The 19,243-nt window shown below is 38.0% G+C and overlaps 1 protein-coding gene across 7 annotated transcripts in view; it reads right to left on the bottom strand.

Annotated features, from left to right (window-relative positions):
* Positions 1-4,137: 4,137 nt before the first annotated feature.
* NFIB (nuclear factor I B) overlaps positions 4,138-19,243 on the bottom strand; it is a 287,809-nt gene continuing 272,703 nt past the window's right edge. For all 7 annotated transcript variants that reach the window (XM_089678082.1, XM_089678083.1, XM_089678079.1 and 4 more), the window contains one exon: positions 4,138-5,851. In XM_089678082.1, the coding sequence (XP_089534208.1) occupies positions 5,722-5,851 (130 nt within the window). In that variant the 3' untranslated portion in view covers positions 4,138-5,721. The remainder of the gene's footprint in view (positions 5,852-19,243) is intronic.

The following is a 19,243-nucleotide window of genomic DNA, read 5'->3' as shown; positions in this document are numbered from 1 at the left end:
AGTATGTAGTCACAATCACATCATTCTTTTTGCTAGAGGACAGTCACATATATATACTAAGACAGTGATGCTTCCAACATTCTGAAATGCTCCAAAACCAACTTTTCAAATACTAAATACAACAAAATAACCTTCATAAAATATAACTTTTCTCCATTTACATTTTCTTAAATGATTAGTGACCTATACTTTTTAAGTACAGGTAATTCTGAAACAATCCCTAACATGAACAGCATTTTTAAACTTTTTTTTAAAATTATTTTTTCTAATACATAAATTAAGGATCCGGAGAGTTTTAACCCAAGTCCAGTTCCTACACAAGCAATAATTTTGTTTACTTAAAAAATGGAAATACAATATATTCCCATTGCAAATGCTAAAAAGGTAGCTTTACAAATGAGGGCACATGTAATAAAAAAAAATCTTAACAAAACTATACAGTGTACAAATAACTGTCTGCAAGGTTCATTACAAAGACCCTCACTTCTCACTACTTAGAGCTTCACAGATTCATTCACATAGTTCTCATGTTTTCAAGCTGCCCATCTCAATATTACCCCTCACAGCTATATTGCTATTAATTAAGATGAACTCTTTGCCATATCTACGTCTCCTTCACTGTTATTTTTCCCTTTCTTTAACTGAACCAAATATGTTCATGTCACTCCAGGGGAAACAAACTGCAGGGCAACACCAAGAGGCCAAGACTGCAAAGCAATGAAATCAGAGGCAGAGCAGTGCACACAGGATCGTTAAATGTTATTTAATGAATGGGGAAGAAAGGGAGTTGAAATACTGATTTAAAAAAAGGACTTTTATTTTTAAGTACAGAAAATTCTCCCTTTATTTTTACAGAAAATGTGTGGAGCTGGCTTCTTCAATATGGTCTATAAAACTAAACCCTAAATATATTTATAGTAGTGTCACAAAACCGCAGATCATCTTTACCAGATTTGTTTAGTAAAGGCAGGAGGAATGGCCAAAATGCACATTATTACACTTTGTACTGTCTTATTAAAAAGTAAATTTGTTTCTTATATAGTGCCCATACCTACATATATAGGAAGATCATAGCGTTCACAATCATTTTTTTCCTATGCATGGGTACATGGATCTGTAGATTTGCCCACCCATGGCGACGGCCAAAGCTGACACATATGGGTGGTCCAGATAGGTACCAAACACTATCATGCATTGAACCATTTGATTAGAGGAATCCTCTGCGGACAAAAATATGAAGGCTATCACTGCTTGGATCTTTCTAAAAATGCTAGCTGCCTGTCTCTTGCTTTGACATTTTCTGAGTCACTGATGCAGAATAAGTATCCAGCAAGTAAAAACAAACTCCCTGCTCTGAATGTCTGATCAAAAGTGATTCAAAGGAGTTGATTTACTAAAGGCCAATAGGCTGTTCTCTTTCCAAGGTATTATTCTCTTAGTTTAATGAATGAGGTAAAGCTCTGTTGACTTCCATCATCAAATTTTTTTTTTTAATTGTCCTTGTATGCAATTGGGTATTCTTTGCAAAATGAATTTTTACACATTTTCTAAGCTAAGGGAAAATTCCCTTGCAAAGTGTAAACTACCTGGTAACATAAACAGCCTGTTTGCTGTTAGTAAATCAACCCCACAGTTTTCATTGTCATTGGATCAACATGACAGCCAGGCAGCTAGCCTTTTCAGAAGCATGGTCAACAATCACAGCCTACAAACTTCTCAGGAACAGGCTGCATTTAATAGCACACATTAATATTGTCATTAAACAACAGAATTTTTCATCCTGCACAAAACATATTGATGGGGATAACTGTAGGTTTTAAAAATCAGTAGAAGCCCATACACACGCTGAATATTGCAGTGGAGCTCTAAAACGAGCCTTCTCTGAGATAACCTATGTGTTTACTGGCATTAATATAGGAAAGACCAGTTTTGCTGCTGGGTTAGAATCAACTTAAGTGTCATGGTAGTTTTTATTAATCTTTGTACTTAAACAAGTGCTTTTGCCTAATAGTAAACACATAAAATAAATAGATATTAGGATATTAGATGTAGATGCTGTAAAATAGTTGAGAAACACTGCAAAGACAACACTACAACTACAGTTTTTGTTCCTTTTTGCCAAGGAGGGAAATTTGTTTTGTTGCGTTAACGTGCTCTTCAAGGATTTTCTGTCATTCCGCAAGCCACAAGTCCAGGACTATAGTAAAAACAAAATTACATTTTGCAACAGGACTGCCGAATTACAAATCTAACTTTGTCGTTTTGCAAGAATGATTCTCCTTAACAAACAGCTTTAACAGAGAAGAGATTAATGAGTACACTGATATAAGGATAATTATCATTGTAGTGGCTGCACAAGTTCATGTTTGCATTAGTTTTCCTGCTGAGCTATTGAGTATTTTAAGAGATCTGCCTGAGCAGATGAATCAAATGGAGTAGCCACATAATCCCAGTTATAACTATTCATTGGGTGATTGACAGTGAGAACAATAATAAATTTAATTGTATGAGGATGTGGTCACCAGGGTTCCACAATTCTGCTGCCATGTTTCACTTATGAGTATTTAACTGATGAGTGAATTCACACTGGGGGGTTTGTAAAATCATATTAAATAAAGAATGTTCACTGAGATCAACTAGGAAGTTATCCACTGCCTTGTAAAGTGATCAATTACTGACATCAATTAAATTTAACTGCTGTCTGCACTGGGTCACTGCTTAATGAATCCAAATGAATGATGGATAAACATAAATCATAGATATTTTTAACACAGACATTTTGAAAACAATGGGTATTCTGAAATACGTTGACTATTACTGATGTATGCTGTTGGTATGATCAAATGTAATCAACAAGTAAAGAAGCTAGATGTTTTCCTTTAAATGCAAAATGTACTTGTTGTAGTTTTATACTGAAAAAGTAAATATGAAAGGTGCTGTTTTTTCTTAGTAATTTTTACACTTACAAGAAATGTCCAATCAAGCTAGAATGGAATGTAAAAAAAAAACACACAGAACGTTCCTCGAAAACTGATTTCTTTTAAGGTGAACAGATGTTTTATGAGTTAAAATTAAAATTACCACTTCAGTAAATTATGTATTAAAATTAAAATTATTTCATTTATTTTATATTATTGCTAAATAACATAAAATAATCAGTCCATTCAAAGGTGAATGTTTTGGATGTCTTTACCCACTTTGGTGTGTTCCCACACCTCTTGATACATTTTCTTTAATAGAAAATAAGCAAAAAATCCAACAAGAAGATTATGACCCCTCAAATGGCTGAAGGAACTGAAGTGCAGAGATCTGACTGCTAAAGAGCTGAAGAGCTATAGGCAACCATTATGTAGTTCAACTCTTCAGCAGCTACCAAACACTGAAATAGTTTTGGGTAGAGTGACCTTTAAAGGTACTAAATTCAACGGAAGATGATAGCTAAAATGCACCGCAGTTTTAATGCAATACCATTTATTTTACACATTATCTAATATCTGGATTCTATCACTTGAAGAATCCTGTGGTCAGATCCTTGTAAAACAAATTGCACAGTGAATTATATTCAAGTCTACATCCTGAAATATTCCAGTATTCAAGGGTTGATGAAAAAATTAGCTTTATCTTATGAGATCAAGTCTAGATAATAAAGAACTAACTTTAAAGAAAAAAAAGCAAAATGTTTGATTTTGTTTTACAGTAGGCAATATTGTCACTTTGCAGTCATGGCCACTATGTGGGCATTCTGCTTTACAGCAGCCTTGTAAAATTCCATTTGCCCTCCCACCCACCCAAAATATATATTTATATATATATTTATACGCATATATAAAACAAAATTTCCTCTCCATGTCAGTACACAAAAGGACCTCATCACACTGCAAAAATAGCAGTACCCACTTTGGTCAATGAAAAAAAAAAACATACATTTAATTTTTTTTACACTTTTCTTTTTTTATCTGCTAAATTACCTAGAATAACCAAATACTGCTAAAAGCACTACCTACATAGGCAAAACTTGGTATTGCATAATTTTGTAAAAATTTCAACCCCATTCCAGCTCCCTCCCTCCTTCCCCATATTAACTGGAAGATGAAAAACATGAAAGGTTAATAGAAAAACACCAAAATACTGAAAATATTGCTGGTTGATTACTATTTTTAAGCGGCAATTATACACAGCCATGATATGCTTTATAAATGTGATAAGGTATAACTGTCTAAAAAATCCAGGATGTCACAGAATTTTTTTCCCCCTGTGGAGTACAAAATATCTTGCCATAAAAATGGTAACATTTTAAAATGATAATAAATGCAGCAAAACAAGTTTAGTGATGTCACTTTTTTTTTTTAAATTCAAGGCAAGGCACGTGATGTGGACATTGTAGTTTCGTGCAAAATACAACTACTGGAAACTGTACTTAATGATTACTCTTCTTTTTATCCTATGTAAATAGGCATTATTATTTTATTTTGAGAAGGTGACTGAAATTGCTGTTCTTATTTCTAAAGAAGAACATGATCTATGGGCAGTTGTTCAATTTTCTGCAGACTGACCGGTTAAATAGTATGTGTATTTGAGTTCTGTCCTGATTTATTAGTGCTGATGCCTGCCCCCTTTTCCCCTAATTCAACCATTAATCATAAATAAATACTTGGCCCCTTCATGGTAGCCCCACCAGTATAAGTGCTAAGAGTCCTTTTATTTCAGTATCTCAAATACATGATTTGTCTGGATTTGCCGCTTTTTTTTTTTTTAACTTAACCCTCATATATTGAGGGAAAAAAATATTTCATATTTTTTTTTACCTGTCAGCACCAGATGGCCACATGGAAAAATCATAGGCTTGATCTGGCACTATGCAGGCTGTAGCTTTTCAAGCCCTACAGTTTAGAGTCAGAGGACTAAAGGACTAACTATAATTATGCCACATTAAATAATTATTTAGTAGCACTTGCCTCTACACTAATCTCTTGTGGGAATTATATCCCATTTGATTCTTGCCCTGATATCTCTATAAAAACACAAGGGTGACCAATTTCAGCAAGAATCCGAGGGACACAAATCTGCTGACATTTCAGATTAGGTAGCATGCGAAAACATGTTAGGTGTAGTATGGATTACTGTAGTTGCATCTCTTTCTGGTAGTAGTGACTGATTAGAAGATTATTTAATGCATTCTTTCCACATGCTGTTAAACATGACAACTGTTCTATGTAAGGAGATCCATGGTAGGGGTGGCTTTGTGGCTTTTTTTTTTTTTTTTGCAGCGGTGCTGCCTCACAGCCTTTCTTTTGTGAGAAGAAATGGGAGTAGTGTTCCCATGCGTAAACAACAAGAAGACTAAAACCAAACAGGACTAGCTTATCATGCAATTATTAAGGCATCTAGAAAAGTCATACAAAATATATTGTCGTGGAGAAAGAGCGCTTATTTCCCAGCAGACATTAGATAACAAATGCTAGTTTAGCAGGAGTTGCATTCTACCCATCTGTGAAATTTAATAGCCACCCTTTCAGTGTCACGACTGCTTCGGCCTTAACCTCTCATGTGCTCTGGAGGCCTGATAGCCAATGCTTTGCAGGTCCTGCAAGTACTAAAAAGGTTAAAGGAATCAGTGATTGTAAGTGCTGCAAATGCTGGTCAGTTTAACTTGTCTTTCATGTTTTCTTCATGTCCTTTCTTCCTTCTCTCTGTTCATTCAAATTTCCTTTTCTTTATTTTTCAGTTGCTTGTCTCTGCTTGAAGAAAGGGTTCTCCAATTATATTTAGTCCATAATTTTGGACATTGCTTGGTAGGATTGATGTCCTATTGGATACTTGGAAAGGAACCAAGCTAGCCCAGGTACCAGGACTGTAATAGAAAAACAACATAAAACTTTAATCGCAAAGAATATTACTAATAAAAGTTGCACTATGAAGATGCTAACAACAATAAAATATGGTACCATATAATTAATGAACATAAACATATGAAACTGTCCCTGCAGAAGAAGTATGCAACCCTAAGCACCTGCTTATGTGGAACTAAGCAAACATGCATCAATAAGAAAATCCTACATTAGTTTTGCATGTGATCACATGCAAAAATGTGCTTAAAGTGACATAAATTAAGTTAAAAGCTGGTATAGGGCTCTATCTCAACACCTGAATGGATAAACATCTAACACTTCCAGGCAGTGCCTGAGCTTATCCACTCCATCCTGCTCCCACTTCTATGGATCCACCAATGTGATGGTCTTACCCAATGGCCAACAGGGATGTGTGGAATGTGAGCATGCTAACAGGAATTGCCAGAGCTTTGCTAAGCATTCAGGCCTAGAGGGAGCATTTACAGCTGCATTTACTTGCCTGAACATTTATTTGCTTGGTAAAACAAACTTTTAAGCATCATTATTTTTAGTCTCAAAATGGCAGGTTTAAATACATTGTGTATTGTATTCCATATATTTTTCTTAATTTGTTTACTCTCCTAGCAGAGACATTATTCTTCTGGATTTTCTATTAGCAGCATCTATCAACAAATACAGCAGTAGTGCTGGGATTTTTATCATAAAAGTGTCCACCGTGTCTGTTATAGAAACACCCTGTATTAGAGATTTTTGTCAACGACTGCAGACAAATAATGAAAAAATACATAAAACATCAATTTATATATCTGTAACCTGTCAAGAAAGCAAATATAGTTAGAATGGCCAAAGACTGTTATAATTTTCATTTAACCATGTTTTAGGCAGCAACATTGATGGTCTACAGCAAATGAATTAGAACATAGACTCCCATCACAATGTCACCTATCTGTGAGGCAGCCCTTGGTTAATAAAGACAACAAATCTCAAATGACCCACAAGTCTATTATATATATATCAAAATCCCAATGCATTTGGGTTCTACACCTATTATTTCCAAAATCACTAGTCAACAAAGGAACACTGGCACTGAACCTTTAACGAATAGAAAATTATTTTCTTAGAGTTCAATAAGGGACACATTGTTAGAAAGAATACTAAGACATACAGGTTATACTGCCATCCAAAGAGAAATTGGATAAGGACAACAAAAAATTGTTAGTCAGAATATATTACTCCTCTTAGCTCTCCCACTCATATCATACTTCAGTTTCTTACAAAAGAGTAGTGGCAGTGTTCAGAAAACAAAGGAGTGGGAGCTATTCCCCTTAATTAACTCCAAGAAAAGGATTTTACTGTAAGTAAAAAATCCTGTTTTCATAATCTTTATTAAGGGATACAGGGTCAGAAAGAGCTTCTGAGACATATGAGATATACACATGAAATCCAATTGAGGGGTGGGAAATGCAGCAAACAAAACACTACCAAGCCCATAATAAACAGGCAACACTGGGGGGATAAAGGGGTGGTAGCAAAACAGCTGTCGGAATTACCTTATTTCCAAAGCTTACATCAGCTGAGGTCTGAATATCCACTTGGTACAACTTGGAGAACATGTGAACAGATGACCAGAAGATCAAGAGGCAGCCTTGCAATTGGAGAACAAGATGCCTATGAGGAGCTTCCTGATCTATTGGAGTGTACTCTGGTAGTAAAATGTGTGAAAGGTGGAACCTTGTCCTTAAACCTAAAGAGTGGAAATATGAGTTGCTTAATCCACCTAGAGATGGTTCAACGAGAGGCAGGTCATCTTCTAAGGGGATTCTGTAAAAAAAGGGGAGTCAGTCAAGATGCAAGATGTAGCTGTAGCTGACGAGGATAATCTTCTTGGTGTGTACTGGGGCAGGACAGGCCTCAAGACAACCTTGCCCTTGTGTAGGGCAAGAAAAAGTTCGTCAGAAGTGAGCCACCATGATGGCAACAAGAGAAACAACATTATAGTAGAGTGTTGGCAAAGGAATATCCCTGATTGGTTTAAAGGGTGGCCTTTTAAACATTGATAAAAACAGGCTAAGATCCCACACAGTCACAGGTAAACATAAATCCAAACAGGAAAATAGCTGGCAATTATACATATTTTATTAGTCCACAGTCCTTGATTAAGGCTGTTGAGCTGAAATATGTAAGCCTCTCCTTTTGGACTGGATCTCAATGTGAGCTAACAAAGGATGTATAATTGAAGATGTCACTTTGTTGCAGCCTATTTTCCCATTTGGATTTGCATAAAAAGTGCTAACAGAAACCCCTGCTTGTGCACTTGTGTTCTCCATTTCACAACTGGTGGGAGTTCAAGCACAGCTTTTTTTCTCTCCCGTTACAGATGAACATACAGATAGAACTATATGTGTAACACCCTGTACAAGGGTTGACACTAAGAAATGAGAGACAAACTGTGTGTGAAAAGAAATCACAAGAGATGAAATCTGACCTTTGAATGAACTCAAAGCCAAATACTGATCCAGACCAGACTGGAGAATTGGCAGCTTGCATCCCAAAGAGTAATTCCTAAGATGGAATTTCTCTGCCTCATATCATGCAAAGTCCACTTTCCAAGTGCAATGGTAACCTTGGAAGAGGTGGATTTCCTAGCTAGTAGAAGTGTTGGAATAACAGAATTGGATAGGCCCATATTTCTCAGTACATAGGCTTCAACGGCCAAACTCTTAAAGCCAGAGACTGTGAACCAGTCCTTGGGAAAAAATGCAGGTGATCTGGTAGAGCCCATGGAAAGTATGCCAGGATTTTGATGAGGTCATAATACAACTTCCTGGGCCAGTTCAGTATGATGGGTATTACCAACAGTCACCAGAGTTCTCACTGGTATGGCTAGAGGATCCTTGGACCTGAAGACAATTGTGCTCAATTTTTTGTCAAACTTTGAAGCACGTTTGACGTTCCTCACCTGCAACACAGATCTTGAAACACCTCCTGGTCAAGTTACCATTCCCCTGAATCCCCTGAGACTGGCCAAATCTGTCTTCAAATTTTTCACTTATGGAATTTTCATGCTGGACAGGGCTGAAACCCAATCCAGAATCTGGGCAGCTTCTCTTTGAGCTGCAAGACTTTTGCTTACCCCCTGACAGTTGATGTAAGCCCCTGCTGTGGCATTGCCCAACTAAGGTCCAGCATTAAGTCGAACCAAATCATTTTGATCTCAAGTATGTTGATCACAGACAAGCTACTTTCTGGCAACCCCTGCACCAATATCCTGTCAGTCTGGCATTCAGTGTAAGAATTTAAAAAAACGATGGAAGAATTTCCTATACTCCAGAGCTGGATTCGAAAGCTACCACAGATAACCAGGTCATGGGTGTATGGTACATGATTGTCCATAGAGTGAGCCTTCTTGTCTCACACAGCAAGAATATTGTGTTGCAACTTTCTGGAGTGAAATTGGGCATGCATGACTGCTGCAATCAAGCCCAGAAATGCTCATGCAATGCAGAGACTAGGATGGCCCCTGGACTGCAGAGTTTAAACATAGAAGCAGAGTAAGGAGTTTGATCTGCAGAAGTAAAACTACAGACTAAGCAGTATCTAGAAGGAGAACTATATATATTCTCAGTGATGAGTTGGTTTAATTGCCTTTTGTACAGTGTGAAGAATTTGTTAGACATTTAACTGGTCATCCAGAAATCTCACAATGGGAAGATCCAGCTAGCAAAGCAGAGCAAGCACATTATTTATTATTTATTCAGGTATTTATATAGCGATGTCAATTTACGCAGTGCTTTACATATATATTGTACATTCACATCAGTCCCTAATCCTCAAGGAGCGTACAATCTAAGGTCTCTAACTCACATTCATATACAAGGGCTAATTTAGGCAGGATCCAATTAACCTACCAGCATTTATTTGGAGTACCCAGAGGAAACCCACGCAGGCACAGGGAGAACATGCAAACTCCAGGCAGGAGGTGCCGTGGCTGGGATTCGAACCAATGACCCAAGTACTGCCAGGCGGAAGTTCTAACCATTTAGCCACTGTGCTGCCCACATGAGCAAGAATCTCAGCAAGTGCTGTGCGTCCATAGCAAAAACACATTTAGTGTTGAGATGTTGGGAAAGGACATGCAACAGGACATCCTTATTGTCCTCAGAGGCCAGAAAATCACCCAGACGAAGAGAGGCAATGACTAACCTGGTAAATTCTAAGAGGAATTTTTTTATTTAGATGAAATATTCAGTGCTTTAGGTTCAAATGGGGTGTATGCTTCCTTTGGCTTCAGGAATCAGAAATAGATTGGAGCAGAAACTGTAAAAAGCCTTCACTTATCGGGGCTGTGGCAATGTTTCTCTCAGAGAGGAGCTGTTCCAGAGCAGCATGGAAGTATGCCAGTCGATGTGGCGATGATGGCAGGGTTGACAAAATGAATAGGGGTACAGATGAGCTTGAAATTCTAGCCCTTGGAAACCACATCCTTGTATCCAAGATGTTTTTGGTCTAGGTGGGCGCAAAGACCAAAATACGCCCCACCCCACCACCCTGATTTAAGAAGTGGGCATTGTCTTCTCCTTGTGAGGAAGACTCATTTACAGGCTGGGAAGATTTGGGAGTCCAAGGTTGCGATATTGGTGTCCTGGGAGAAACAAAAGGAACTGTTCATTAGCCTCTGAGAAAGAATGATTTTCCAGGGTGAAGTTTAGATTTCTTCTGCTGGGTCCTCAAAAGGAGGTTTCAAAGAGATATTTGTCCTTCAAAGGACATACACAACATGTGTGTGTTTTGTTTTGTTTGTGTTCACCAGACCAACATTTATGCAAAAGAGTCCTCTGGATGGACAGCAGACTCATTCTGGATATGATATGTACTGAGATGAGCTGTTTCAAAAGTGAAGGGTCGGTTTGAATCAGGAGCTTTAGACTTAATCAAAGTTCAAATGCCCAGGGTTTGGTAAATTGACATGACAGCCAAAGCAGATTGTAAGGAAATGCCTGCCAAAAGAATAAGGACTTAGAAAGGGATTCCAATCTTTTGTCCACTGGATCCTTAAATACTAGAATGTCTTCTACATAACCAGTTGGTTTTGCCAAGACAAGAAATGGCTTGATACAGAGTAGAAATAGCCCATGTCATAGTAAATGCCTCCTCCATACAGTAGCTCAGCAAACCAACTAGGAGGGAAGAATAATTAGTCAGGATTAGACTAGTCACCATACAAAAATGGTTGGAATACAAAATGTTCTTGGAAGGTATGGAAGGTACAACAGGTTGCAAACCCAGACTGGTGACCCATGAGATGCAGATTTCTCCAGTGTTAAACATGCACTGCATCAATAAGAACCAGTATGATTTCCTAAATTCTAGGAGTAATGTCAGCAGAAACAGTCTTCTCAGGATAAAACTGCCCAAAAAGGAGAGCTTACACTCCTTATCAGCTGGGTATACAGATACAGCTGCAGGCATATCAGAAACAGACTCTGTAGGAGAAAGTGTAGACCTCCTACAGAGGAGCATTGTGGCGATAGAGGCTTGTGGAGAAAGCGGAAGTGGTGGAGAAAGCGCCCACTCATGGGACAGATGTAGAAAGTGCGGTACATAAAAGCAGTGTGCTTACAAAACACAATGGAAAGTAGCAAAGACTCAATAGCCAGGATGCCTGCAACACATTTAAAAATCCCTGAAGGGATGTAGCCAGAGACACAGTTAACAAACACCAGGCTTCATAAAGGGTAAAGCCCTTGTGAGTTTTCATCATCCACTGGAGATAATCACTATGGAGTCTTCAGACACAGGCTTATACCCTGGACTTGTACATCGCTCTGCAAATAACACAGAGCATTAGGTGGCCTGTAAAGCACGTATAAAAGTCACAATATAGGCAGGCACCACATCGGGTACAACATCCAAGGCAGTGTAAGGCTCTGCAGCAAATGAAGAATCATGAAAGAAGAAAAAATACATTCTAAAAAAACCCAAAAAAGTCAAGTAAAATGGGTTTGTCCCTCTCTGAGAGAAGACGTCTATTCTCCTAAGATACTAGCAAGAAATTGAAGAATGATGGGAGTGGGAGGAGTTATACAGCTACATCTCGGGCTTCCTTTTAACCCTGTAGCTTTTAATAAACAACTTAGAAAGAGTATTGTTGTATGAATCCCAATTTAACCAAATTATCATGAGTGCAGACTCAGGGGGTAAAATAACATCCTAATGGATTTAATCACAGCATTTTCAGAAAGTCAGCAACCTTGGGTAGTTGTGTTATACATTTATATCTCAAAACTGTTTCTAATAGGACACTGGGGGACCCTTATGACATTACTAGAAGACTTAGCAGCTGGTATTAGGGCCAACAATGGTACAGCATAGTACTAAATAGGAGTTTAGTACACACACATATACACGCACATATATACATGTAGTAGTCAATCTGCTGTAACACCAGTGTGTATGGAGGCTGATAACATTTTGTAACTTTTTAATTAAACACTAGTATTTAAATAGATTATCAACTGACATCAGGAGACTCTTTTGCGGAGGTCATATTTTAAATCGATATTTACTCAAAGCATCTTGAAGTTTTAAAATGGAATGTTGAAAGCAGAGCTTTGTTTAAAATCTTGTTTTAATATTTTTCTGAAACGTCAGCAAAGAGGCATTGATAAAAAAAAAAATAAAACTAATAATATATGATTTAAAGAAAAAATGATTTTGTATTATTTCATTCACATAAAGAATCTTGCATGAGAAACTGAATAGGGTATACTTATTAAAATACAAATCTACATATACTCATGGATCAAAGTGAAAGGTAAATAAAGATCCTCAACTACAAGTTAACAAAATACATTGCTTCTAGTGAGGGTTTGTTCATTGGCTTTAAACATTTTTATATACAATACAGTTTCAATATAAAAAAGATAAACTTAGGTAATGCCTTATTATAATATTATCAAAAGACAAACAATAAGGGGTTTATTTACTAAACCTGATTGACTCAGAATCTTGTCCACTTCTGCATAAAAACCAATCAGCTTCCAGGTTTTATTGCTGAAGCTTAACTGAACATGCTGAGGTTAGAAGCTGATTGGCTACCATGCACAGGTGCCCAAGATTCTGAGTCAACCAGGTTTAGTAAATAAACCCCTAGGTGTCTAATGTCATGCATGGCACAGTCAGGGGGAGGCACAGTGGGGTTTATTTACTAAAGCTGGTTCACTCAGAATCTTGTGCACTTCTGCATGTAAACCAATCAGCTTCCAGGTTTTATTGCTAAAGCTTAATTGAACAAGCTGAAGTTAAAAACTGATTGGCTACCATGCACAGCTGCACCAGATTGTGAGTGAACCAGTTTTAGTAAATCTCCCCCAGTATGTTTTACTAAACTGCTCTATGACTGTACTGTGGTTGCTTCTTTAACTGCATGACATCTACCATATCGATAGGCAGGATAATCATCAGCCCAGTAGAAATGCAGAATGCATGTATCTTTTAACTGTTTAGGTTTCAATTACTAATTGTACAGCTTTATAAACATCCCAGTGCAACTACCAGAGAAATTTGAGTTGAAATATATATATATATGAAATGCTTTTTTCCACTAAAGGATCTGTGATTCGATTCAGCCAGGCTTTTAGTTTCCACACCTCTGCCCAACTGCAGCATCAAAAAACAGTCAACCCATTTGCTGCATCTGCTTTACAACATCCTTTGACACCTAAAACCTGCTCATTCTAGAATCATTTTATATTAATACCTCTGTTCAATAAGCAGGAAAGATACCCAGGAAGCTGCAAAGCAGAAGTGTACAGCAGAATAGTATGGTCATCTCCCTGGCTGTGAAGGGTGGCAGACATGTGTGAGTCACAAGACTAAGGGGTTGATTTACTAAAGGCAAAGAGACTGTACACTTAGCATGTGCAGTTACTCTAGTACTCAGCAAATGAAGTAAAGTAAACAATACCCAGTAACATGCAAGGAAAATATAAACAACAGCATTTTGCTGGCGCATGATTGGATGATGGAAGTCAGCAGAACTTCCCCTCATTTACTAAGCTCTGGAACAACTGCACTTGCAAAGTGCACAGTCTATTTGCCTTTAGTAAATCAATCCCAATTTAAGCAGAATTACAAATACTTTGAAAGGTTAACATATGTATTTCAGTGTTGTATTAGATGTCTACCTGAAGGAACACTTAAAATAAAAAAAAATGTTGCTGGGTATATTGAATCAAATATATAATATATCTGTTTAATACTAGTTAAATATATACTTATAGAACATTTCAATATCAAATCCCTTTCATAGCAAACTCAACTAATACTGTGAAATTATTCACAATATACCTAATAATAATAAATGTGAAACACAAAATAATTGGGGTATATTTATAAAGCAGTGAATATGACATTCACTGAGCATTCACTGCAGGTGTAGCTTTCTGGTGCTTTTGTTTTGAATTAATCTGCAGTGAATATTTTGTGAATGTCACATTTAGGGGTCATTCACACCACACCACATCATGCATGTCACATGAATTGTGAATGACACCCCAACCCACCTTCAAAATGCATGTGTGCCTAACCCCAGCATATCAAAAACCATGCCGTGTTGTCCTGTGAAAAAATTCCACAGATTGTCATGTGTTGAGGTGGGATGCATCATTTTGAATGGTTTGTTTAAAGAAGTGCACTGCAATGTGTGGGTTGCGGTGGGCTGTAATCCGGTGTGAATTGGCCCTCACTGCTTTATTATTATGCCGTGTTTCAAGTCTGGTACATTTATTATAGACAAGGGTATATGTGAGATACATCTTGAGTTGTTTTCAAGAACTGCTGTGTACTACACAGGGGCGGACTGACAAATCATGGGGCCCCTGAGAAATAGGGGATCATGGGGCCCCTGTGTCCTTGCCCAAACTCCAGAAAGTCTATGAAAAAGGTACCGGGGCATCTCATGGGGCCCCCTACTGACCCCGGGCTCTCGGGCAGTGCCCGAGTTTCCAAATGGTCAGTCCGCCCCTGGTACTATAAGTTACTAGCCTTAAAAGATACTGGTCATTTTAATGAATTTTCCTACATAGCTTGATAGTGTGTACTACAATACATTTATAATTACTTCCCTGCTATCTTTATCTGACACACACTAGTGCTCAGTATAGTGGAACACTGACACTCGCCCCTCCTCATTTTTCAGCGCTTGGTGCCTTAGTATACAATCACCAGGTCCACGTGATGTCATTTGGTGATGGAATAGCACAATTTCAAGGAATATTCAGCAGTGGATCAGAATGGCAGGATAGCGTGGGAAAGGTAAATATAAATTCCTTGTGTAGCCTCCTAACACCCACAGCCTTTACTTTTCCATTAAAAAAATCCTATTATTTACATAACTGATTATTGTGTAATGTGCAGCCGTAAGGGTATTGATTAGGTTAACATATCCAGAAGGGAAAATAAATAAATTAAATTAAAAATCCTTACAACGTACACAGCCATCCACAACTCATCCCCCAGCTACATCACTAACCTTGTCTTAAAATTATAAGCAAACCATTCTCTTCATTCCTCCCAAATCCTCCTGCTCTCTAGTTCCCTTGTCACCTCCTCCCATACTCACCTCCAGGACTTCCCCTGAGCCTCTCCCATCCTATAAAACTCCTTACCCCAATCTGTCCGACTATCTCCTACTCTGTCCTTTTAGGTGATCCCTGAAAACCCTCCTCTTCAGAGAAGACTATCCTGCCCCCACCTAACAACTGTACTTTTATTTTCTTCATCAGCTCATGCCCCACAGCTATTACCTTTTGTATCACCTGACCCTCCCTTTTAGATTGGAAGCTCTAATGAGCAGGGCCCTTTGATTCCACCTGTATTAAATTGAATTGTAACTGTACTGTAAAGTGTTGCGCAAATTGTTGTCACTATATAAAACTTATAAATAATAATATGCAATATCATTCCTTTTCTAGAATAACCTTCTTTACTACAATATTAACACTGACAGAGATTTTTCCCATGAAAAAATGTTGCTTAGAGCAACCAAGCAGTTTAACCACTTGCCTACTGGGCACTTTTACCCCCTTCGTGCCCAGGCCAATTTTCAGCTTTTAGCGCTGTCGCACTTTGAATGACAATTGCGCAGTCATGCAACACCGTACCCATATGAAATTTTTATAATTTTTTTTCACAAAAATAGAGCTTTTTTTGGTATGTAATCACCACTGGGTGTTTTATTTTTTGCACTATAAACAAAAAAGAGCAAAAAATAACAAAAAAATGTTTTCTTTGTTTCTATTATAAATTTTTGCAAACAGGTAATTTTTCTCCTTTACTGATGTGCACTGATGAGGCTGAACTGAAAGTCAGCACTGATGGGCACTGATAGGCTGCACTGATGAGGCGGCACTGATGGGCATTGATCAGGAGGCACTGATGTTGCTGCACTGATATGCAGCAATGTTGGGCACTGATAGATGGCACTGATTGGTACTGATATGCAGCACTGATGGGCACTGCTGGGCAACAATGACAGGCGGCGCTGACCTACAGCACTGACTGGTGGCACTGATGGGTGCAAGTGCTGGGCAGCACTGGTGCGTGGCACTGCTGGACACTGGTAGGTGGCACTGCAGGGCACTGATCATCAGGGCACTGATGATCAGTGTCAACCTGCTCTGTGACAGCTGCTGGTTATCAGCAGTACTTTCCTCAAGCTGTGACAGTGTGGAGAAAGTGCTGCCGATAACCGGCAACTGTATTTACTCCATGATCTGCTGTATCATTGGACACAGCTGATCACCTGGTAAAAGGCTGCTGTGATTGGCCTTTTACCTCGTCATGTGATCAGCTGTGTTCGTAGCACACAGTGATCACAGATATCGCCGGGTGCGCGCTGCTGGGGGCGCTCTGGGAGGACATCACATGACGCCCTCCCAGTCCTCCCAACTGGACAACCATGCTGTAGCCGTCATTTGGCTATAGCGAGGTTGGCAAGTGGTTAACAGCCCCTGTTGATGGGCTTCAATTACTTAATTTACTTACTGAGTTTACTTACCAACTGGGTTTTGCATTTCCATGCGAGCCTACTGGATTATAAAACCTTCTTGAAGAAGGTCAAATGCAGGCCATATGGAAGTAAACTGTAGGCCCTGCAATCAAAGAATTTTGAATAATCTCAGAAGCCTTTCAAACTAAAGTCAAACTGATGCCATCGAAATATGCCCAAAGACCATTGCACTGAAAATTTGCAAGTAGATATCAAAGGTGTAAATTTAATTGGTTGCTATGCGTTAATGCAGGTTTCTTCAAACAGTAGCTTTCTCATCGTATCAGTTGACAAATACAGCCAATAACATACTCTGGGCCTCAAAGGCTTCTGTATGCATATCCGTGCTTCATGTTCTATCTCTGAGATGTAGATTATGGTAATTACACATAACACATGAAGGATATTTCAATTTGTATGCTTTCCAAGTCATTCATAAGTTCACATTTTATAGAAACAGTTACGTAAATACTTTATGAATACATCCAACATAACTTTTCCATATTTAAAAATAAATATAATGGTTACATTTGGTCAAAACTAGATAAAAATATAGTCTATCTCCCTTGAATTTTTTCTTTCCAAGATTGTGCAAACAATGTACTTTTTAAAAAAATAATTTAAATTATAGATATTGCATATTTGTCTACATTCCCAGGCGAATTTCCATGACAATGTAGCATTGTCCAGATCTACCCAAATTATGCTTCTATCCACCTAAATATACCCCCCAACCAAAATCATGTGTGATGAAATTAAAAGGAATGGCCTTTTTATAGGGACTTATACTAAATCCACAGAGGAGAATGACCCATAGGAAATGTGTTACAAATACAAGGAAGCAAACTGACACTACTCCAAGTCCATTCTGACTCACGCCCCCAGCCATAGGTGACATTCCTGTTTCCAAGCTCAAAATCACAATCCAACAAAAGTGGCCAAAGCTGCATACTGATATCAGTATTTAGTAGTCCATTTCTTTTACTAGATGAAACCAGCAAAATCCCTGCCTAAATCTTCAAGCCCTGATGCTTTTCACTCTTACACAGGATTAAGACCTGTTTAAGGGTGATCCCATATCAGGCCTTGAGGACTTGGCAGGGATTTTCTGGTTTTATCTTGTAAAAGAAATGAACTACTACACTAAATACTACTGGCATTGGTGTGCAGCTGTGGTTCAGTTGCAATAGGAAATATGCTACAGTTTACTAAATTACAAAAAGACAATGACTGGTGTCTTAGCTGCCAATCAAAAATATCTACTATATATTCTGCTCAGATAAATGGCTTTACTCCAAGCTAGTAAACTGTGAATGGTGATCTGAATATTTTACATGAATAATAATGTATAATACTGATTATGGAAGAAATATCAGATATTCTATGTAAATAGTAATGGTTTTAAAATAAATTCCCATTACATGGGCCTTGGGTCACTTTTAGACATGCTTTTATTAGTCTTGTACATACACTGTAGTTGCCAGTGGGTGATGTCAATAATCCTTTTCTACATACTTCTATAATATGGGTTTACACCAATAATGAAAACAGAAAAACTGTCAACTGGTATAAGACCTGTTTTTTTCGGTATATAAATGTCTTTAGATTATATGTGGAGTGTCATTTCCACAAATAAAAGGCACAGTTTGCCTGTGCAAAAGTTCTTAGGCCAGTTAACTGATCTTCCTTTCTTACAGTCCTTCCAAAAATCATTTGACAGGAAATGTAAGATTAACTTTGTTCTACCTAAGTGAACAAAGAGTGCTTAGAGCAGGCAACTGGCTTACCACAGCGAGAACTTTACTTTTTTTTTCATTTTTAATCCTGCAGGAATCTGCACAGGCCGCTCACAGAGAAAGAGAGACAGAAGAAAACATTTGCTAGAGCAAAAAGGGGAAAAAAGTTGTTTTCTTTACTTTCAACATCTTGTATCTAGACCATCTCATTCTGGTCACACAGCAGATCCTGCTGTTTCTCTTCCATAAATGTTAACACTAAGTTCCCAACATGGTCGTCTGTTAAATGGACATTATTGATTCCTATGGTCCATTGTTCCCACTGCCCCACATTTTAAGTCCCTGAAGTTCAAGTTCAATCTGGAATTACATCATGTCTGGTTTCTCCTGGTTACCAGACGGCCTGAGACGTGATCACAGCTATACAAAAAAAAGGGGGGAAAAAAACAAACAGTTTTCTTCACGCTTCAGCTACTTCAATCGATCTGAACAGAAACTTATTTTCCCCTCTCCTTTTCTATTTTTGTTAGGCATGCTTCAAGAGTGGGGTCTGGCTAATTTAGAGATTAAGCTCCAAATTAGATTATCTGTTGGCATCTTAATGGATT

This window comes from Staurois parvus, unplaced genomic scaffold (genome assembly GCF_062004578.1).
Source record: "Staurois parvus isolate SC_StPar_1 unplaced genomic scaffold, SC_StPar_1.0 ptg000198l, whole genome shotgun sequence".
Classification (NCBI taxonomy): Eukaryota; Metazoa; Chordata; class Amphibia; order Anura; family Ranidae; genus Staurois; species Staurois parvus.
The sequence above is the reverse complement of the archived record's forward strand: the minus strand, read 5'-3'. Positions and strand labels throughout refer to the sequence as shown.